Raw genomic sequence first — 20,234 nt, forward strand, 5'->3', positions numbered from 1 at the left:
CTGTCCCAGGGCTTCCCACCCCGGTTAACTGGGGCTCACTTGGCTGTTACTTCTGGTGCCCCTCCAAGGATCCCCACTCAGTAACTGGGGTGGGGGGCAGGCTCAAGAGAGCTCCTCCTCCCTCCAGGCAGGGCTGCAATCCCTGCCTCCTCTCCCTGGACACCCAGAACAGAGGGACTGAGCCCCAGGCCAAGCTGGGCTGGGCGGCCCAGGGCAGCTTCCTCTGCAGTTGCCACATGCCCAGGGGATGGCTCTGCAGGGCAGAGGGGCGAAGGCAGCTTGCTGTGCTTAGCCACCCCCTTCCCCTCCTCCTCCCGCCCATCCCAGGAAAAAAACAGCCTTTGAAGCAGCTCACCTTTTTATTTATTTGTCTTTTTTTTTTAATTGAACTTTCCTTTTTACTGGCGCTGTAACTTTCCTTTATACTGGCCACATGAGTAACTGGGGGGAGGGGAGCCGGCTGTGTTGGGGGAGGGGGTCTCCACAACATTCCATTTATACACAAAACTAAACAACAAGCACAAAGCCACTATTGCAGTTAGAAGTTGGCAGCACCGGGGAAGGGGGAAAACTGGGGGCGTCAGTTAAAAAAAAATACTGGAAAATACTGGCCTCCCCCCCATCTGGGCGTCCGGGAGGGGCTTGGTCTGCTACAACTCAAGAGGAATGAGAATATCAAAGGCGGTTTGGGAAGGCCAGAGCCACTGGGGTGAAGTGGGGGAGGTCAGGGGTCGGGGGGCGGTTTGGCAAATGGGTGAAGGGATTGCCCTGCCCCTGCTGGGATCCCCCCAGCCCCTTGGGTCTGGCAGGAAGGGGGCAGCCCGCTCTCCTGCTGGGCTTGGCCAGCCCCAGCAGGGGAGCCGGAGGTGGGAGACTCACAAGGGCTTCCCCTCCAGGGAAATCACGGCATTGCCCCCCAGTTTCTCGGCCAGGGTACAGCGGTCCTTCACTTCCTCGTAACAGTTGGCTTGTAATTCGTGTTTGATCCCTGTGAGAAGGAATGGGGGGGGGGGGTCAGAACCAAGGAAGGCTTAGACCCACCCCCGCTTTACAGATAAAAACCCAACCCCAAGCCTCAAAGGTCCCACCACAGTCAGAGTCAGGCTCCTCACCCAGTTCTTCAGACCCAACGAAATTCGGCCTTGCGCGCCAAAAGAGGATTACTCTATTGGAAATGCCATCGCTCACACACCCGCGCGCACACACACACCTGTCAGTTTCTTCTTGATGGCGTCCTTGGAGCTCGCATAGATCATTTTGCTCTTGAGGGGGGCACACTCGGGGGCCCTGGGAGGAGAGACGAGAGTTAGAAAGCTGGGGAGTGCGTCCTTGGCCCTGGGCCTGCCCCCTGACTAAGCCCTGTGCGCCCGGCCTCTCCAGGGGATCAGCGCACCCCCCCCCACTCACCAGAAGATGAACACGAGGTCCTCCTTCTTGCTCTCCTTGGTCTCATAGGTGGCGTCGTAGAGGGCGTAGCGGCAGTCCTTATCTGGAAGCATCTTGACAAAGGTGGTATAGGGGTCATCCACGGTCTCGCCCACGTCGCCCACGAGGATCTCCTTGCCCTCTTCCAGCACAATGTTCTTCTTGTCCTCACTCAGGCAGAACAACACGGCCTTCTTGCGCTTCTTCACCTCCTCGGGTGTTGAGGACTTGCGAACCTTCATGTCGTTGAACACCTTAATCACTCCATCTGAGACAGCGACCCCAGAGGCCTGTGGGCACAGAGAGCCCAGTGAGGGAGATGGGACGCGCTTCCCTGAGCCCGCCCATGACTCAGAGAACAAGTGGCTGGCTTAGTAACAAAGGGGACTAGTGAGAAGAATACTTCCAGTGTTTTCTCATTAACAGAGGAAATAGTGGGTCCCATTTTACAAAAGCACAAACAGAGGCTTTTGCCCCAAAGCAAAAACCAGTCTCAAAAATCGCATGTGTCCTCAGGTCTGCCCAACTCCCAGGCCTGAGCTGCTTTCTCCCTAACCCTAGTACCTCAAAAACACAGAATGGGGACACAGACCAACTAGCAAGGCTTCATTATTGGCTGAGATTTCCCAGCTCCTACCCCAGGCAAGGAGGTCTTGACCCTGAGAACCCTGGCCTGCCAGCTGGGAAATCCAGTTTGGATTTGGGACCCCAAGAACCCAGTTGGTACCAAGAGTCAGGGGGAACAGCAGCTGCCTTAAGGGGCGGCAGATTGGGGGCTGATGGGAAGCCAGGCCCGGAGGTCACTGAATCACCAAGGAGACCTCCTCCCAAAAGGGATTTGGACTAAAGGGACAACATGACGGCCTTTCCAGGATAAGACCACGTGGACTGTGAGGCTCCACGGGGGTCCTGCTCCAGCGTCCCTTCCTGGGGGGTGGGGGGCAGGCTTTCAGCAGCTAAGCTGCTTCCTGAGTTCGACGGGAAGGAGCCTACCCGAGGAAGACAAGCACAGCAATCATTCAGGAAGGGGAGGGTACGTCGGGCGGGGACTACCCCCCTTCCGGACCCACTTCCCCAAACTGGGCCCGGGTCTTGGAGGTCCCCCCCCAGCCTGGGGTCGTCAGACCGCCAGAGAGTAACATCACGAAAAGCCCATACCCCGCCCTCCTTCCAGCTGCTGGGCCGCGTGCTCAAGGCCTAGCATGAGTGCGCCCCCTCCCTTTCTCTCCCTTCCCCCCTCCCCAACTGTCCTTCGCTTCGCTTCAGCTCTCGAAGGAACGCGCATGCGCGACGCCCCCGGGTACAGGGGCCGCGCGCACCACTAACCCCCCCCTTTCCAAACACCACTTAACGGTTGGGGAGGGTCGCGCGCGCGGCCGCTTCGCCCAACAACCGTCAACGTCAAACGAGCGCGCGCAGGGAGAGGGGGCCCGTCGGCGCGCGCGCGCCCGCCCGGCCATCCGCCGGGCGCGCGAGCCCCTCCATCGCCGCTGGTCTCGCCCGCGGCGCCCCAGGAGGGGGAGGGGAAGGGATGGAGAGGATGGAGAGGAGGATGGAAAGGAGGATGAGGACACCGCCCCGCCCGCTGCACCGCCTCCACCACCCCCGCTCCCGGGCGCCGGTCCCCCGTGGAGCTCTCTGACCCGCGCTCACCATGGTTCCGGAAAGGAGCGAGCGAGCGAGGGAGGGAGGGTGAGGGAGGAAACGAGGGCCACAGGAGAGGAGGGAGTCGCTCCTTCGCCGCTGCTGCCTGGAGCCGACTGAACGCGGCCTCTCCCGGCCCCTTCCGTTTAGTAGGAACCGCACAATGAGAGGCGGGGCGAGCTTCCGGCGCTTCGGGGACGGGGCAGACGGGAAATGGAGTTCCGTCGCGCTGCGCCGCCCCGGGGCACGCCGGGAAGTGGAGTCTCCCCTTCTCCTCCGCAGCAGGTCTAGCTCCGGCGTTCGGCCCCTGCGGAGAGGGGCGGGGCCAGAAGCGCCGGGAGCGCTCCCCCATTGGTCTATATCTCGGCCTCCGCTGCCCTGCCGATGCCTGCTCGGGCTCCCGGGGCGAGAGACCTGGAGTCCAGAGGTCCTTGTCACAGCTCTAGGTCCCATTTTACAGAGAGGAAAGCGGAGGCCCAGAATGGCTGGGCTCCATATATGGCGGACGGAGAAACTGAGTCAGAGAAGCCGCAAACCCAAGAACTTGGGCTTCCACGTGAAGCCCTTTTCTTTTTCGAAGGGCCGGCAACTCCGCAAACCCGGACAGCCAGAGACCTAGGGGGCGCACTACGTTGGACGGGGTTGCCGTGGTGTGGGAGTGGGGGGGAAGGAGCAGGGGGGTTGTGTCCCCATCTCATTCCCTCGGATATGCGGATAGCTCAGGTTTGCAGAACTGTTAACGGAAGAAAGAGCCCCCCATTTTACAGACGGCAAAACTGAGGCCCAACATAGGCAGTGATTTGACGCGGGTACCGTGCAGATGCAAACCTCAAAGCAAAGGCAAGGCCAAAGCAAGGTCGCCTCCGCCCCCGCGGCAGTTCTCCCCGCCCACTTCTAGCTAGGACCGAGCGCGCGACTCGAAGGGGCCAAGGAGAGCGGCGATTTCGCAGGCAAAGCCGGCCCCGAGCCTTCCCCGTGGGAGGGGAGGGGGCGCGGGTCTCGCGGTCGCCATGGAGACCAGCCCCCACCCACCAGCTAGCCTACAGCTTCGGGATGCCCCAGATCGCCTTATTAGGGCAAGAGCCGTGAGGGGGCGGAGCCAGGGAGAACGCTCGTTCACCGCGCCTTATATGGAAACTGAGCCTTATTTGGAAACTGCGGGAGGTCCGGCCCTAGGTTAATGTGTGCTTGGGGGGGGCCTCGGCGGAGGGTGGGGGCGGGGAGGGGGGGCCAGATGGCCTGGCCGAGGCTCTGCTTGTCCTTGACCCATCGACGAGACGCATGCCGGGGTTTCCTGCCCAGCTTCTCTCTGTATATATCCCGGGCTCTATCCGGGGAGTTTCCTCTGCGGATTTCCCAGGTTCTGTCGGTCTCTAAACATTTCCCGGGTACTATCCAGCCTTCTCCGGACATTTTCCAGTCCCCTCTGCGCATTTCTCGGGTTCTATCCAGAATACATTTCTCCCCCCCCCCCAAGTTCTATCCGGTCCTCTTTGTAGATCTCCCAGGCTCTATTCAGAATGCACATCCCCCAATTCTAGGCGGTTCCTTTTGCAGATCTCCCGGGCTTCAGCCAGTTCCCTCAGCACATCATTAGGGATGGGGTCCCCTCTGCGGGTCTTCCGGGATTCAATCCCCTTTGTGAATTCTCCAGGCTTTATCCCCCAAGCTCCAGTCCCCTAGGCTTTTCTAGGCTCAATCCCTTCTGCACACCCCCTGGAGGCAGATGCCCTTTCTTGCAAGTGCTCGGGCCTCTAGTTCTCTCTGCACGCCCCCTGGAGGCTCCTATCCTTCCTGCAGATGCCCAGGCCCATCCCGCTCAGTGCAGAACCAATGGAAGCCAGGTCAGAGCGGCTTTTTCTGCCCTCCGACCACAGGAGACGCTGCGGCCGTTTTCCCCACCCCCACGCAATACTCCTCGCTTCTTCCTTTTTCCTACGGCCAGAATGCGGAAGAGGTGGAGCCTCGACTCCGGAGTTCCCCAGTAGGAAGAGCCCAAATACTGACTGCCCGGGGGGGGGGGCGGCGTGAGAGCCTTTGTTCAGAAGCAACTATTCCTGGGTTGGGGGAGTAGCGTTACTCCCTCAACCCCGGCAAAGCCCGAGAGCCGGGGCGGGACCTCGGGGTCACGTGGGCCGCTCCCAGTCCGCTCCGGACTGCCCGGGCCTGGGCTGGATCATGGCTGCGACCGCGCCCCGCCTGGGCCGGAAGCGGCCCCTGCCTGCCTGTGCAAACCCGCTTTTCGTGCGGTGGCTCCGCGAATGGCGGGACGAGGCGGCCGAGCGGGGCCTGCGGACGCGCTTCGTGTACCAGAAGGTGGGCTGGAGGGGAGGGACGAGGGGCGGAGCCTGGAGTGGGGCGGGGCGAGCGGCCGCTTTTCGCAGGTGGGCGGGGTGTGACAGGGAAGGGGGCGGGATGCTTGGTCTGGGAAAGGGGGGGGCTCCCACTAGCTGGATGGCGGAGGGGGCGCGCCTGGGGTTTCGGGGAGCCCCCGGGGCAGATTCAGGGGCCCCCCCCCGCAGATCCAGCCGGTGGCCTTGCAGGCCTTGCGCTCCCTGCTGCGGTACCCCCTGCCCCTGAGGAGCGGCAAGGAAGCCAAGATCCTGCAGCACTTCGGGGATGCCCTGTGCGGGATGCTGGACCGGCGGCTGGAGCAGCACCGGGCGTGCGGCCCCGCGGAGCCCGGTGAGCGGCGGGCTCCGGCGGCCCCTCCCTCCCCATGCCCCCCATGTGTACACAAGCTGGCTCCTTGCGCAGGAAGCCTTGGGCTGGAGGGTCGGGTCGGGAGGTGAGGGGCGGGGCTTCAGGGGTCCGGGCGGGGCTTCGCCCCTGCCCCCACCGCAGCCCCGGCTGAGGCAGGGCTCTTTCTCCAGGCCCAGGCCGGCAGCCCGAAGCTGGGCTCCCGCCAGCAGAGTTGAGCACACCCCGCGAGGAGCCGGTGAGAAGGGCCCCCCAAGGCTCGCTGGGCACATGGGGCTCCGGGCTGCCCCAGCACCCGGGGGTCCCAATCCCTTCCTTAGAGGAGGGGGGGCAAGAATCCTTTGCTTCAGGGCCCCCACCACTAAGTTTGGAAAGAAGCTGGGATCCTGAGCAGGGCAAGGAAGGGATGGATGCTGGGGGCTCAGAGGGGCCTGTCACCGGAGGGGGGTTTTACCCAGGACAGGAGAGGGAAGGTGGTGCAAAGCGGGAGAGGCAACTCTGGTCTGAGGGATGGCGGAGCCCGGGGTCTGGAACCCCATCCTGGGGGGCGGTGAAGAAGGGGAAGGGGGCCAGCGCAGGTGAGAGGTTGGGGCCAGTGGATAGGATGGTGAGGGCACCGAGGCGGGCATAGGCAGGGGGAGGATGCGGTCCGGCCCGCAGAGCTCCTGAGGCTCGGGGATGACCCTCCCCCCTGGGGCGGGGGCAGCTTTGAGAGTCGGGGTCCCAGCGGAGGCAGAACTGAGGGGGGGCACTGGGCGAGGAACGCCTCTTTTTGACTGTTTCAGGGAGCGGGCCGGCCCAAGGCCAGCTACAGGCCTCCCCGCCACTCGGCCGCCCGGGCCGTGCTGCTGATCCTCTACAGGGAGCAGCTGGTGAGCCCGGGTGGGTGTGGAGACAGGACCCGCTGCCAGGGGGTCGGCGGCAGCAGCGCCCCGTGCAAGGCCATCCCGGGCCCTGACCTTCCCTCTGCCCCTTTTTTCAGGATCCTGAAAGCCCGGGGTCCCTGAGCAAGGAGGAGCTGCTGAAGAGGTGTGAGCAGGAAGCCCCCAGGGTAAGAGCTGGGGGGCGGGTTCCCAAGAGACCTGATGGGAGTCTCGCCTTGGTCTTTGGGCTCTGGAGCAGTCAGCACACTGAATGGGGGTGGGGAGGGCCTCCTGAGAGAGGGGAGACTCGCTGCCCCGGGGCCTTCCCGCACACTGATTCGAGGCTCTTCTGCCTCTCATGCCTGCCCCATGTCTGGCCAGGGGGTCCCAAGTGGCTGCGGCGAGCCATGGCCGGCCCTGCGCGCTCTCCTTCGCAGAAACCTCGTCCAGAGCAGCCAGCGGCCAGCCAGGTAAGGCCGGGCTCCGTTTGCTGGCGCGTCCCCGGAGGGCTCAGGCCTGGAACGTCCTTGGAGGGCTCAGGCCTGGCGCGTCCTCGGAGGGCTCAGGCCTGGCGCGTCCTCGGAGGGCTCAGGCCTGGCGCGTCCTCGGAGGGCTCAGGCCTGGCGCGTCCTCGGAGGGCTCAGGCCTGGCGCACCGGGGCCGCCGCCTCCCTCGGCTCTTCTGCCTTTCGCAGGTACTCGCTGACCCCCGCGGGTCTGGAGCTGTCCCGGGAGCTGGCAGGAGCCGAAGCTCCAGAAGAGCCGCCTGCCAGCCTCCGGCCGAGGTCCACCCGGCCCACTGGCAAGGAGGAGGATGGGCCCCAGGAAGCCGCGGCTGGGCTGTGAGTGCCAGGTCCTTGGCCCCTCGCCTTCTGGGCCGGGCAGCCGTCTTCTTCCTGGAACTCCTTCCGACCCCCTCAGAGCCCCGGAGGAGGGTGTGGTGGTCTGGGCGCCCCTTCACAGGCTCCTCTGTTCCCACAGAGCCCGGGCTCCGGAGCTGCCCCTCGAGCTGCGGCCAGGGGAGTACAGGATCCTTTTGTGTGTGGATGTCAGCGAGACCACAGGGTAAGGGTGGGGGAAGGAGGCAGAACCAGGAGGGAAGCTGTGCCAGGGAGTGCCAAGTGCTGCATGGGGGCACAGACTCCACTGTTTACCAATTGTCGGTTGTTTCTCGTGCTCTGAAGCCCCTCCCAGTTCTGACATCCCCTGTTCTAAGGCCCCCCCTTCCCCCAGCACGTGCTCACAGCCCCCCGCTCTCTGTGTGCCCTCAGGAGCAGCCATCGAGCAGACATTCTGAGGGAGCTGCAGCGCCTAGGGGTCCCTCATGACGTCCGGAAGCTGCACGTCGGGGACTTTGTTTGGGTGGCTCAGGAGACCAGGCCAAGAGAGCTAAGTAAGGCTGGGGGGGAGGCTGCACAGAGTGGGGGGAGGCTGCACAGGGGGTGTATGGCCGGGGGGGGGGGGGCAGGAAGAGCCAACCCAGCTCCTGCCCCCAGCCCGGCCGGCTGAGTTGGTCCTGGACCACGTGGTGGAGAGGAAGCGTCTGGATGATCTGTGTGGCAGCATCACGGACGGGCGCTTCCGGGAGCAGAAGGTACGGGGGAGCACGGACGCCCCTCGACTTGTCCCTGGGTCCCTTTGACTCTGGATCCAGGCTCACTTCTCACTTCAGCTGGGTTTGAATCCCACTCGTGACGGGGCTTGGCCACAGGCTCTCGGGCAGGTTTCCCAACCCTGCCCAGCCCGAGGGAGGTGGCAGGGAAAGCTCTGTGGGCCGGGGGGCAGGGGGCCCCCGGCCTGAACCCCCCACTTCCCTAGTTCCGCCTGAAGCGCTGCGGGCTCAGCCGCAGAGTGTACCTAGTGGAGGACCACGGCTCCGCCCACAACCTCAGCCTCCCCGAGAGTACCCTGCTGCAGGCGGTCATGAACACACAGGTGAGCTGGGGGGCGGGGCCCTGGGGAGCCCCTGGCAGGCCCTGCCCTCCCACCTCTGACCCCGGCTCCCTCTCAGGTGATCGACGGCTTCTTCGTGAAGCGCACAGCGGACCTCAAGGAGTCAGCTGCCTACCTGGCCCTCCTCACCCGGGCTCTGCAGAAGCTCTACGAGGTAACAGGGGCTGCTGTGGGCGGGGGGGGTTGGTGGGTGGGTGCCTGCAAGCATCGCCCAGGTTTGTCTTTTCTAGGGTCACACTCTGCGATGCCGGACCTGGGGGGACGAGGGAGACCCTGGGGCCCAGACCCCGCCCTGCTCCCTCTTCGCCTTCAGTGCCTTCAATGACAAGGCTATGAAGAACAAGGTGAGTGCCCTCCTGAGCCCCCCGCCCCTGGCGCGCCGGGGCTTCCTCCTGACGCCCTTTCCTTCCCGGCCAGGCCCAGTCCGTGAGGGAGGTGTTTGCCCGGCAGCTGATGCAGGTTCGGGGCGTGAGTGGGGAGAAGGCCGCGGCCCTGCTGGAGAAGTACCAGACCCCCGCCAGGTAGGCAGGCCGTCCCTCCCCCCTCCCGCTGCTCATCTCAGGCTGTGGGCCCCGCGGCTCTAAATCCAGGGGCATCCCCTGAGGAATGGGCAGGGCGGGGAGGCTTCCCAGCTCTGTGACCAGCCTCAGTCTACCCATCTGGCAACGGGGCCTTGGGTGCTCTCACAGGGCAAGACGGAGCCACGGGGGCCAGAGCTGCTGCAGGGGGGCGAGGGGCTGAGCGGGTGCCTGGGGAAATCCAGGGAGGAGGCTTTGGGGGAAAGAGGCTGAAGTCGGTTCTGAGCGTCCGGTGAACTTGGGAGAGCTGAGCTGAGGTGTCTGGGTGTCTGCTCCCTCGGGTGGGGGAGGACGAGTGTAGGAGAGGGCCCGGGATGAGGTCCTGGGGAGCACAGCCAGGAGGGGGTGAATGGGGAGGCGTAGGAGCCGAGGCGGAGCGGTCAGACGGGCAGGAGGAGGGCCGACCCCGGGTCTGGCAGCCGATGGGTCACCGCGGGGCGGGGGGGAAGTGGGGCTGCAGAGGCTTCAGAGGGATGAGAGCGGACGCAGAGCGGTTAGTGTAGACGGGAAAGGGCAGAGAGACTCGAGGCCGGAGGGGGAGCCAGCGCTGAGAAACGCAGCTTGGTTTGCTCTCAGTTCTCTGGGGGGTTGAGGCTGGCCTCTCTCACCAGATGAGAGCCCTGGGGACAGGGATGGGCATGACCCTTCTCCGCCCCTTGGCAGGGGAAAATGGCAGCCCTTGTGGGAGGGGGCTGCGGCACATCCTCCCCACTTCCCAGACTGACTGGCCCGTCTCCCACTCAGCCTCCTGGCCGCCTATGACGCCTGCGCCAACCCCGAAGAGCAGGAGAAGCTACTGAGCTCCGTCAAGTGTGGGCGCCTGCAGAGGTGAGGGCTGGAGGCCGGGGGGAGGGGGGGCCCAGGGGGGCTCTCTGGTCACCCCACTTCCTCTCACCTTGCAGGAACCTGGGCCCAGCCCTGAGTCGGACCCTGTACCAGCTTTACTGTACCCCTGGACCGCTGCCCTGAACCCAGAGGAGATGCCTGCAGGCGGGGGGGCTGGGTGGGGATCGGACCATAAATGTTCACATTTAATAAACGTCTCAGACCGCCGGGGTGTTGAGTCTGCGGGGGGTGGGTGCACCGTGGGGCACTCTGCCTCCTCTCAGTGTTGGCCATCCAGACACTTCTCCGGGCACCGTGGGGTACCAGGGAGCAGCAGTTGGGGCGCCCCTGGGCGGGGCCCGGTGCTTGGGGGCAGCTGAGGGGGCTCAGCCAGGACAGGCCTCGGCCAGCCCCCGGGACCAGGAGGCCGTCAGCTGCCGGGCGTCCTCGCCGCGCTGCCTTCCCTGTCCGGTCTGCGCGCTCTCCCCCCACGGGCCCCCGCAGCCTCCGTCCGCTCACGTTTTTCTCTTTTTATTGATTTTTTTTCTCTTCCTGAACGGCTTCGGATGGTTTCACAGGGCAGTTCCCCCTCCCCCCGGGCCCCTAGAAGGCGTAGGCCCCCACAAAAACAGTGAGCCTCAGCACGGAGCTGGCCCGGTAGCTCATGAGGGAGTTCATGGTGACCATCTCCAAGTCCAGCACGTACTCGCGAGGGCCCGTCACGGGCCGCGCCAGAACCAGCATTGCGCTGATGTTGTTGATTTGCTGTGAGAGGGGGGAGAGAGCTCTCAGGGACCCCCGCCCTCCCACAGACCCCCACCCCCAGGCCTCAGGGCTTGTGAGCCATTCTCGGGGCCTGAGGCTTCCCCTTCTGACCTACTGCCCCCACTCGCTGCCTGGGGCAGAGGGGAAGGGGGTTCCTGGGCTCAGTTTGCTCATCCCTAAGGGACGGCTGGATTCGTGGCTTCTGGGGTCCCGAGGAGCTCCCTGGCCCTTCCTCCTCCTCACTCCCCTGGAGCCCCCTGGTCCTTCAAGGCCCATCTCTGGGCCCAGCGGACAAGAGTGACCTGAAGTGCTCCGGCTCTGAGTCGGGGTCTTGAGCTGCTCGCTGACAGGCGTCCTGTCCCCAGGTCACCCCCCCCCCCCAGTCAGCTTTCACTGAGTTCTCTGAGGGGAGAACCACAGGGGGGCCCTCTGGCCCTCCTGGAAACGCGGGCACTGCTCCCCACCCCGGGCCATACCCTGATGTAGAAGTCTCCCTGGGGGTTCCCAGCCCGGATCTGGAAGGCGTTGTAGGCCCCGGGGTAAACGGAGGTGGCCTGGATCTGGAACACGTCCGCAGGGACACTGCGCTCTGAGGTGATGCTCATGTAGCGGTGGACGATGGACGATGGCTGCTCCCGGCACCGGGGGTCGGACGCTGGGCAGAGGCACCGGCTGGAGAGCCGGGGAGCCGGGGGTCAGGCCAGGCCACCCCCCCCCCCAAGTCCAGGAGGCCGGAGGCCCATCTGCTGGGTTTCCCTGCTCTGCCACCCGGCCCGCCTGGAGCTAGGGCCCTGCCCAAGGGCTCTTGGCCACCCGGCTGGCACTGCCCTGTCACCTCCGCCTCAAACAAGGGCTGGCCGCCCCTCCTGCCCCTCCCGTGCCCGGCACGGCGGCCCTACCTCTGCGGGGAAGGCACCGGGCCCAGCATGGACTTACTTGTCGGACACCTGGACGTAGGGCTCCGAGCAGCGGTTGGTCTCCACGCAGCGATAGCCCCCGTGGAAGTTGACACAGCTCTGGCCTTCAGAGCACTGGTGGGCGCCCGTCTCACACTCGTCGATGTCTGCCGAGGGGGAAAGGTCAGGGGCGGCCTGGGAGCTGGCGTGTGCCCCAAGGGCCCCCGATGCCCCAGCCCAGCAGACCTTGGCAGAGGCGAGTGCCCAGCAGCTGGTATCCTTGGGGGCAGTGGCAGGAGAATCGGCCCGGCTCGTTGGAGCAGTGATACTGGCAGAGGTAAGTGGAGTGTCTGCATTCGTCGATGTCTGCAGGGGATGCACACGGGGTGGGGGGGTGGACAGGAAGTCGGGAGAGTCTGGGGGACTGCTGGGGGGGTAGCAGGGGAGGGAATGCTGGATCAGGGGGGCAGAGCAGGGACTACTGGACTGGGGGGAGGGGAGGGACTGCTGGACTAGGAGTCAAGAGGTCAGGAGAAAGTCTCTGGGACTGGGGGGCCAGGGTGGGTGGAGCCCTGGAAAGAGCAGCCCCAGAGCAAAGACCTGTCTCCCAGATTTCCGGGTCCACTCAAGGCTGCCCCGAGCTCCCCATCCTCCTTTTCAGTTAGCTAAGTCCAGGAGCCGGGGAGCGGAGCCTGGGACCCGCAGGTCGCCTCCGAAGTTGCAGACCACTGAGACTTCCCCAGAGCTTGGAGGGCCAAGGGCCAGACGGCCCAGATGAGGGGGCTCCGGGGAGCCAGGGGCGGGACAAGCCCACCCGACGCGCCCCTTCAACGGAATGGAGCCGGGCAGGAGTGAAGCCCGGCTCTTCCGCGAGCCAGCCGCCAGATGGACGACCGGCCCCCTCTCACTGGGACTCTGCCCTCGTTTTAATTGACAAAAGCCCCGACTTTGAGATCCTTCCTGCTCTGACACTCCCTGTGCGGGCTCTACAGTCTCTCCCCCACCTCGCGTTCCTGGAATCTTCCGGAGGCCCTCCTGTCCACTCCCAATGTTCTAAGAGTCCTCCCAGCCCTGACGCTCTGTGCCTCGGTCCCAGTCTGGCCCTGAAGCTCTGTGGTTCTCCAGCTTCCTGTGGCCCTGAGTCTGGAGGCCGGCATCACTCAGACCCTATCTCGGCCCGGCGGGCCCCTGACTAGCGCCCCCCGGGGGCCAGTCACCATTGCAGGAGAAGCCGTCGCGATGCAGCTCGTAGCCAGGGTTGCAGCGGCACAGGAAGGTCCCGTAGGAGTTGAAGCACCGCTGCTCGCAGGGGGCGCCCATCTCGCATTCGTTGACATCTGGAGGGGGTAGAGATCAGGCCCCGGGCCCTCAGGGCCGCCCGCCCCGGCCTCCCAGCCCTGCCTGCAGAGGGTCTCACCTACGCAGGAGCGGTTGTTGGGCCCAAGCTGGAAGCCGGGCTCGCACTGGCAGGTGAAGGAGCCGGGGACGTTGACGCAGCGGTGCTGGCAGTAGCGGTAGCGACACTCGTCGATGTCTGGGGGGTCAGAGGGCAGGCGTTGCCGAGGGTGGCTGAGCCGGCCTTTGGGGGCAGGAGGGGGTTGGGGGCTGGGGCCCGGGCGGGAATGGCGTCCCCCTTACCCACACACTCGGAGCCCATTTTTCTGTAGCCGTCGGGGCAGGAGCAGTGGAAGGAGCCAGGGAGATTATGGCACTCTTGGCTGGGGCGGCAGTCGTGGATATCGAGATCACACTCGTCGATGTCTGGAACCCAGAAACATAGGTCAGAGACGAGGTGTCCACACAAGGCAGCCGGCCGTGCAGGAAGATGCCGGGCCCCCCTCCCCCCCTCCCAGAGCAGGCTCCCTCCAAAGCTCCCGAGCACGGCAGAGCTGCACAGGCCACAAGGGTGACCCCCTGCAGTTCTAAGGCCCCCCCCTTGTGCCCTTGTTGCTTGCAGATGCACATGATGGAGGCAGAAAAGGGGACCAGGTGAGGCCCTTTAGTTCGGGGCTTCCATGCCAGGGATGGGCAGTGGGCTGAGGCTTCGGGCTGGGCGCAGGAAGCTCCCGAGACCACACACAGGCTGAAGGGCAGGCTCTGAGTCTGCATGTTTGTGCCCCTGCCCCCAAAGGAGCAATCCCAGCTGGGAAATTGGCTTCTTAAGTCATGTTCTAGGGTCTAGGAGCTCTCCTGGGCAGCGAAGGCCAGTGAGCCGGCCCCTTTGTGCCAGGGAGGATCCAGAGTGGGATGGCCCCGCCGAGCAGCTTGGCAGTGCCGGCAGAGAACAGCTTGGCAGCCTCAAGGCCAGCAGAGCCCCTGCGACAGGGGCAGAGAGGGGGATGGGAAGGCAGACCGCAGGAGGTGATGGATGGGCCGCCCAGAAAAGAGGTCCCCCAGTGTGGGCCTTGGTCACAGGGGCTCCTGGGGCCTACTCCTGCACGTGTGCTCTCCCTGACCAGTCATGGGGAGCCTAATGGGAGGCCAGACCCTGAGCGAAAGAGAAACAGCTTGTGCTCTTCCCCAGTGGGCGCCCAAAGAAGCGCTCCCATGGGTTAGGGGTCCGAGATGTGCTGACCCACTGAGCCCCTCAAGCTCAGCTTTCTGTGGGTCCCTTTGTGAGGGGGTCCCCGGGGACCACCTCTGGATGGTGGGAGAGCAGGAAGCACTGGGCTTGTGCTTTAAAGGGCAATGGGATGAGCTGGGTTTCTGGCCTTCTCATGGGGGGGGGGGGGCAAGAGGAAGGAGGGATTTTAGAATGAAAAAAGAATTTAAAAAGTGCTTTAAAAAAAATTCCCACCAATCAAAGAGCAGTGGGAACCATGTCTCTGATGCTTAGCCCTTAGGCATCTCAAACTCTCCATGGCCCAACCCCATCTCCGAGTCCCCCTTCCAAGCCCCCTGCCGGCCTCGGGGAGGAAGCTGGGGAACCCCTCTCACACTCACCCACACAGTTGTCCTGGTCATCAGGCTCGTAGCCCTGTGGGCAGGGGTTGGGGCGAGGCGGGCCGGGGGCTGGAGGCCTGGGGGGCCTGGGCCGGGGAGGGGGGCCGCCCTCCGAATGGACATCGTTGATGACAGCAGCTGAGCGAGGCAGGCACAGGTAGCCCCCGTAGTGGTTGATGCACTTCATCTCCCCCTTGCAGGCGTCGGGGATGGTCTCGCACTCATTCACATCTGGGCAGGGGGACCGGGGACACTGTGAGCAGGGGGCAGCTTGGAAAGCCAGAGGCGCCCACAATGGGGCGGCCCCGGGGAGAACCGTGCCAGGAGGCATCTCCCCCTGGAGGCACAAGGCCCTGCTGGGCCCTCACTTTGAGTTCCAATTTTTTCTTTTTTGTACAATGAGTGACATGTTGTACATGTATAACCTAAAAAATTTTTTTAAAGGGCAACTGAAAAAAAAAACAAAACAGGCAAGTTTAGCATTGGAGTACAAAACAAAGCAGAGTAGAGACTAATAAACTTTTGTCAAATTAATGCACTGGCCATAGTGACTACACATGGATATCATCAGACTGATGCTATGGTTGGCGGCTAAAGCCCGAGAAGCTCTATATAGTCAATTTAAGGAAACAAGATCTGGATCTGATTGTGGCTCAGATTGTGAATTTCTTATTGCAAAATTCAGACTTAAATTGAAGAAAATAGGGAAAGCATCAGACTGTATAAGTAGGACCTAAATATCATCCTTTAGGAATTTGAAGGTGATGAATAGATTTAAGGGATCAGATCTGATCGGTGGAACTAGGGAAAGAGGTTCGCAGAGTTGTATAGAAGGCAGCCACAAAAGCCATCGCAAAGAAAATGAAATGCAAGGAAGTAAAATGGCTGCCTGAGGAGGCACCACAAATAGTCGAGGAAAGAAGAAAAGGGAAAGGTATACCCAACCGAATGCAGAAAATGGCAAGGAAGGATGGCATTGCTGTTTGTCCTTCATTCTGGAAGACGTCCCTGATGGTGACGCCATGACATGCAAGTGAATTGGATTTATCTGAGGGAGGGCTGTGCAGAGTCATCAGCCTCCCTTTCTCCTCTGAAGCCATCTGGGTCCAGTGTCAGATCTAATCATGTCTGGAGAGGGTTTTGGATGCAGTGGGAGAACTTGGTCTTTTTTACTTTATTGAAGCAATTGGGGTTTATCTTGCCCAGGGCCATCCAGTACATCTCAAAATTTGAAGTCGGGTCCTCTTGATTCCAGGGCGGGTGCTCCATCCACTATACCATCTAGCAAAGAGATTCTTTCTTCCTTTTTTTCTTTCTTTCCTTCCTAACTTCCTTCCTTCCTCCTTTCTTTCTTTCTTTTCTTCCTTCCTTTCTAACTTCTTTCTTTTTCTTTCTTCCTTTCTTCCTTCCTTTCTAACTTCTTTCTTCTTTCTTTCCTTCCTTTCTCCTTTCTTTCCTTTCTTCCTTCCTAACTTAGTTCTTTTTTCTTCTTTCCTTTCTTCCTTTCTTTCTTCCTTCCTTCCTCCCTCCTTCCCTCTCTCCCTCTCTCTCTCCTTCCTTCCTTTTTCTTTTAAATAATAGTTTTTTATTTTCAAAATACATGTAAAGATAGCTTTTAACATTCACCCTTGCAAAAACCTTGTGTTCCAAATTTATTCTCCCCTTTCCCTCACCTCCTCTCCTAGAGAGTAAGTAATCCAATATTTGTTAAACATGTCCATTTTGAGAAGATTTTCTTTTTTTTTTCCCCTGAGGCTGGGGTTAAGTGACTTGCCCAGGGTCACACAGCTAGGAAGTGTTAAGTATCTGAGACTAGATTTGAATTTGGGTCCTTCTGAATTCAAGGCTGGTGCTCTATCCACTGTGCCACCTAGCTGCCCCTGGACCCTCACTTTGAAACCCGGGAGTCCACGGCTCCCAGAGTGGTCACAACTTGGGCAGGGGCGTGAGCACAGGGACCTGAGCCAGCAGCCCCTGCGGAAACTGGGTTCATCTTAATCTTAGAGCAGCAGGCGGGGATAGGAGAGGCCCAGTCTGGTTTCTTCGGGGAGATATGGGAGCAGGATCCTGGGAGCTTGTTTCTGCACAGGAGCCCCCAGGCCAGAGCCCCACCTTCCTGAGTACTGACTTGGGCCTCCCCCAAAGCCTTGAACTCCAGGCCTCTTCACAAGCGCCCTGTATCCTAGACATAGCCCCACCTATTCCCTACTGACTGTCCCCACCCCAAGTAATGACCTCATGCTGGGAGAGGTCAGTGACCCCAGGATCGAGGGGAGGACTGTCAGTGCCTGGCCATGACTCAGACTGGGCTAGTGGAGGCCAGAGAAGCCAGCTGGCAGCAGTGGCCAGTACCTACAGAGGCTGCTGGGGGAGGGGCAGGACCCTAAAGTACCTTTCAGAGGCTGCTGGGAAGGACATCCTGCAGGATCCTAAAATACCTTACAGAGGCTGCTGGTGGGAACATCTTGCAGGACCATGAAGCCCTCTGGTGCAGAAAGGACCAGAAGAAAAGCTGCTGCAAACCTCTGAGAAATCGGCTGGCTTTGGGAGTCCACACCAGGGGCTCTGACCTGGCCCTGAGCCAGTGAGCCTCGAGGCCAGGGAAAAATCAAGTCTTTAGTCTCCCGTTTCCATGCCTCTCCTAAGCTCCATCCCCCCATTAAACTGCCTGCTGGTCCCCGCGTCCCACTGAGTTCTCCCAAACTTGTCCCTCCTCCAAACTTCTCGAATTCATCACCATCCTTCCAGTCTCTTACAAACTTCTCCTTTTCCATCCATTAACAAATGTGATCAATCCCGCCCCCAACATCTCCCATCCTCCCCTCAGCACAGCCATTGCTTCACTTCAGGTCCAGCCTCCCAGACACCAGCTTCCCCCTCCTAACCCACCCTCTACACGGATGCCCAAAGCCATGTTTCTAAGGGACCGCTACTCACCTCGCTCAAAACTACTCAATGGCTCCCTGCTACCTCTATACTAGCTCCCACCTGCCCCATTCCCTAGTTTTCTCCTTCATGCACCTTCCCCTTGAGCCAAAGTAACCTAGCTAATGGTCCCCGGACCTCAGCTGCTGCCCTTAGAACTCCCCGCTTTCTTCAGAGCTGACCCCCAGAGCCAGGCCTCCTGCAGAGTGACCTTGTTTTCTGCCTAAATACTTCTGAGATCCGAGCTACTTTTCGGTCCCTTACCTGTGATCCTTTACATTGACTTAGTTCCCCACTGACTTGCCTTCTGGATGTAGCCTCTACGTGCCCCACAGGCGGCCATTATATCTCTGTCTCCATCCATCCATCTATCACTATTGTCCATCCACCATCCATTCACTCATTCATCCAACTAACCATCTGACTGTGCATCTGTCCGTCCATCTGTCCGTCTATAACCATGTGGGTTTGGGTTAGGCCAGTGCTAAGTGGGCAGGTGTTTGATAATAAAGATTTCTGATCACAGTTCTGGTGCTTTAAGGTTCACCCACCACCCCCAGGGTCAGTAGGATCTCCTGCTACAAAGAAATGGGCCCAAGGGAGGCCAGGGCTCACTGCGGCTGCGGGGGCCTGGAGGAGCCTCCCTCCGTGATCCCACCCCACTTTTGGATAAAGGAGCCTCCCAAGAGCACGCCAAAGCAGCTCAAGCCCCCTTCCGGCAGGCCCGACCCGGGCAGTGAGAGCCACGTGTCTCTCCATTGGCTTCATTTCATTGGAGACAGAACGGAGAAAGGCAACGAGAGGAACGGAGGGAAGCCCTCTGCGGGGGTGGGAGCCCTCGTCCCCCTCCGGCCGCCCCCGCCCTGGGACTCACCCTTGCAGTGCTGACTCTCTGCGTCCCACTCGTACCCGTCCGTACACTCCTAGAGCGGCACCCGGGAAGCAAGAAGCTCGGGTCAGGGCAGGGAGGCCCGAGCTTTACCGAGGCAAGCTCATGGTTTCTCCAAGAAGCCCCTGCCCAGGCCTCCATGGGCTACCCAGCTGACCGGGCACCTTCGGGCTTCCCTGGGAGATGGGAGGGTGCCCTCTGACCTGCCCTGACTCCACCCCTTGCCCCAGCCTCTCCTCAGGATGCTCTGGGGTTTCTTCTTTCCCCCGCCCCTCACCCCCCAGTTTCCTGCTGCTTCTCCCCTCCCCCCAAGTTCCCCGGGGTCCCACCATGAAGCTGTCCGGCTCCTCGGGATCCTGGGGAGACGCGGTGCCCAGAAGTAGCAGCAACAGCAGCTGCCCTCGGAGGAAGGAGACGAGAGGAAGCATCCTAGGGCCAAGGAAAGAGAGCCCGGCCTCAGTCCCTCCTGTGGCTCCTTGGGGGCCCTGAGCCACTCAGCCCCTGCCCTGAAGCCTCGGGGCCTGTACCGCCCCCCCCTTTGGGAGGGGAGACATCTCTCCCCTCGGGGATGCCTTGGCGGGACTCTGGCTCTCCAGAGAAGGGTCCCGCCCCCACCCCTCACCCCTCACTCTCCCTCAGGAGGTGGGGGACGCGCTTCTTGGCGTCCCCGGCCCCCTCCCTTGAGGCCTTCCCTATCCTGTGTGGCCATTTCTGGGCCCGCTTTGCCCCCGCCCCTTGCCAAGGAAGGCGCTGGCCACGGACCGCTGACACATCCTGCCCCGAGCTTTCCTGGGAGTTCTGGAGGTTGTGATTCCCAGCCCCCCAGTTCTCCCTTCGGAGCGGGCTTCCTCCGCAGCTCTTCCTGTAGGGTCCGGCCCCCCTCCCCCCCTGCCAGCTGTTCTGCCTCCCAGCTCTGCCCCTCTCCACTCCCCAGGGACTGAGCCGCTGCACTCCCCCCCCTCACACCCTGCCAGCTTTTCCCATTGGGTCCAGGTTCTCCCCCGCATCCAGCTGTTGTGCCCCTCCCCCAGCAGCTCCTGCCCGGCTGTTCTGCCCCCCAGCTCACCCGCAGGAAGCGTGGCTGCCCTGGGTCCCCAGTGCCATCTCTGCCCTTGGACCTCAGCCTTCTGCCTGGCAGCTGAAGGCACAGGACCCCTGCGTCAGCCCCGCTCGCTCTCCCTGGGAAGGGCCCCTCAGCCCCCAGCCCCAGGCCTCGAGGGGTCAGGGGCCGGGGTCTGCCAGGGCCGGGGGCTCCTCGCCCGCCGAGTTCGGGCTTATCTTCTCCTCCCCAAACTTTCCGACCCTCCCCTCCCCCCCGCCACGGCCATTCCGCTGAGTCGGCAGTTTCCGCCAGGGGGCCGGCTCCCCGCCCCCGGCTCCCGGCACTTACTTGAGGCTGGGGCGACCCCGAGCCCACCCCCGCGGCCCCGGGGCTCCGGCCTGCTCTGGGCCTGCGGGCTTGGCGAGGCTCCGTCCCTGGACAAGCGGCCCCAGGAAGCGGCCGCCCCCCGCCCCCCGCCCCCCAGCCCGCCCCGGACACGACACGGATTCCTGAGCCTGAGCCAGGGGGAGGGACCCGAGCCCGAGCGAGCCCACCGGCGGCCGCCCCGTCCCGTCCCCGCCCCGCCCAGGCTGCCGGGGCTACGGAACAGGCAGGGGGGGCAGGGGGGAGAGCCGGGGGTGGGGGGGCGCCTGCCTCCCGGGCTCCATCGGGCGCCGCTCTCTGAGGAGCCTTAAACGCGATCCGAGGCCCTCCCCCCACTCCGTCCCCCAGCCTAGAGAGCCTGGAGACCCCCAGGACTCAGAGCTGCCGCTGAGTCACCCAGAAT

The 20,234-nt window shown here is 62.6% G+C and overlaps 3 protein-coding genes across 8 annotated transcripts; 1 reads left to right on the top strand and 2 right to left on the bottom strand.

The window, feature by feature from the left end:
* Positions 1-340: 340 nt before the first annotated feature.
* CFL1 (cofilin 1) lies at positions 341-4,018 on the bottom strand. 3 transcript variants are annotated; one of them, XM_074276365.1, is made up of 4 exons: positions 3,079-4,018; positions 1,408-1,715; positions 1,211-1,287; positions 341-988 (listed from the first exon to the last, which is right to left on the bottom strand). In XM_074276365.1, exons 1-4 carry the CDS (start codon positions 3,520-3,522, stop codon positions 876-878), a joined length of 942 nt encoding a protein of 313 aa, XP_074132466.1. In that variant the 5' UTR covers positions 3,523-4,018; the 3' UTR covers positions 341-875. The 3 variants fall into 3 exon arrangements, with proteins under 3 accessions (XP_074132466.1, XP_074132467.1, XP_074132468.1); XM_074276366.1 differs by lacking the exon at positions 3,079-4,018 and adding an exon at positions 2,584-2,753; XM_074276367.1 differs by lacking the exon at positions 3,079-4,018 and adding an exon at positions 2,419-2,704.
* Positions 4,019-5,025: 1,007 nt separating this feature from the next.
* On the top strand, positions 5,026-10,214 carry MUS81 (MUS81 structure-specific endonuclease subunit). 2 transcript variants are annotated; one of them, XM_074276353.1, is made up of 16 exons: positions 5,026-5,385; positions 5,613-5,754; positions 5,943-6,007; positions 6,555-6,641; positions 6,752-6,820; positions 7,014-7,102; positions 7,327-7,473; positions 7,613-7,696; positions 7,903-8,024; positions 8,128-8,225; positions 8,450-8,566; positions 8,643-8,738; positions 8,815-8,928; positions 9,002-9,105; positions 9,907-9,990; positions 10,065-10,214. In XM_074276353.1, exons 1-16 carry the CDS (start codon positions 5,248-5,250, stop codon positions 10,129-10,131), a joined length of 1,623 nt encoding a protein of 540 aa, XP_074132454.1. In that variant the 5' UTR covers positions 5,026-5,247; the 3' UTR covers positions 10,132-10,214. The 2 variants fall into 2 exon arrangements, with proteins under 2 accessions (XP_074132454.1, XP_074132455.1); XM_074276354.1 differs by having other exon boundaries at positions 5,115-5,385; positions 5,592-5,754.
* Positions 10,215-10,502: 288 nt separating this feature from the next.
* On the bottom strand, positions 10,503-19,927 carry EFEMP2 (EGF containing fibulin extracellular matrix protein 2). 3 transcript variants are annotated; one of them, XM_074276357.1, is made up of 11 exons: positions 19,796-19,927; positions 18,735-18,834; positions 18,391-18,439; positions 14,592-14,822; positions 13,287-13,409; positions 13,066-13,182; positions 12,866-12,985; positions 11,895-12,014; positions 11,689-11,815; positions 11,229-11,424; positions 10,503-10,752 (listed from the first exon to the last, which is right to left on the bottom strand). In XM_074276357.1, exons 2-11 carry the CDS (start codon positions 18,831-18,833, stop codon positions 10,591-10,593), a joined length of 1,344 nt encoding a protein of 447 aa, XP_074132458.1. In that variant the 5' UTR covers position 18,834; positions 19,796-19,927; the 3' UTR covers positions 10,503-10,590. The 3 variants fall into 3 exon arrangements, with proteins under 3 accessions (XP_074132458.1, XP_074132457.1, XP_074132459.1); XM_074276356.1 differs by lacking the exon at positions 19,796-19,927 and adding an exon at positions 19,472-19,549; XM_074276358.1 differs by lacking the exon at positions 19,796-19,927 and adding an exon at positions 19,168-19,202.
* Between the last annotated feature and the right edge of the window lie 307 nt (positions 19,928-20,234).

This window comes from Sminthopsis crassicaudata, chromosome 6 (assembly GCF_048593235.1).
Source record: "Sminthopsis crassicaudata isolate SCR6 chromosome 6, ASM4859323v1, whole genome shotgun sequence".
Taxonomy (NCBI): Eukaryota; Metazoa; Chordata; class Mammalia; order Dasyuromorphia; family Dasyuridae; genus Sminthopsis; species Sminthopsis crassicaudata.

Excerpts from the sequence above, each read along its gene's own strand:
- CFL1 (XM_074276365.1), bottom strand. The coding sequence starts at position 3,522 with ATGGGACCTAGAGCTGTGACAAGGACCTCTGGACTCCAGGTCTCTCGC. Across the intron at positions 1,716-3,078 it reads CGCTCCTTTCCGGAACCATG|GCCTCTGGGGTCGCTGTCTC; the intron begins GTGAGCGCGGGT and ends CTGTGCCCACAG. Across the intron at positions 989-1,210 it reads CATCAAGAAGAAACTGACAG|GGATCAAACACGAATTACAA; the intron begins GTGTGTGTGTGC and ends TCCTTCTCACAG.
- MUS81 (XM_074276354.1), top strand. The coding sequence starts at position 5,248 with ATGGCTGCGACCGCGCCCCGCCTGGGCCGGAAGCGGCCCCTGCCTGCC. Across the intron at positions 5,755-5,942 it reads GTGCGGCCCCGCGGAGCCCG|GCCCAGGCCGGCAGCCCGAA; the intron begins GTGAGCGGCGGG and ends CTCTTTCTCCAG. Across the intron at positions 8,929-9,001 it reads ACAAGGCTATGAAGAACAAG|GCCCAGTCCGTGAGGGAGGT; the intron begins GTGAGTGCCCTC and ends CTTCCCGGCCAG.
- EFEMP2 (XM_074276356.1), bottom strand. The coding sequence starts at position 19,509 with ATGGCACTGGGGACCCAGGGCAGCCACGCTTCCTGCGG. Across the intron at positions 13,183-13,286 it reads AATGGGCTCCGAGTGTGTGG|ACATCGACGAGTGTCGCTAC; the intron begins GTAAGGGGGACG and ends CTGACCCCCCAG. Across the intron at positions 11,425-11,688 it reads TACGTCCAGGTGTCCGACAA|CCGGTGCCTCTGCCCAGCGT; the intron begins GTAAGTCCATGC and ends CCGGCTCTCCAG.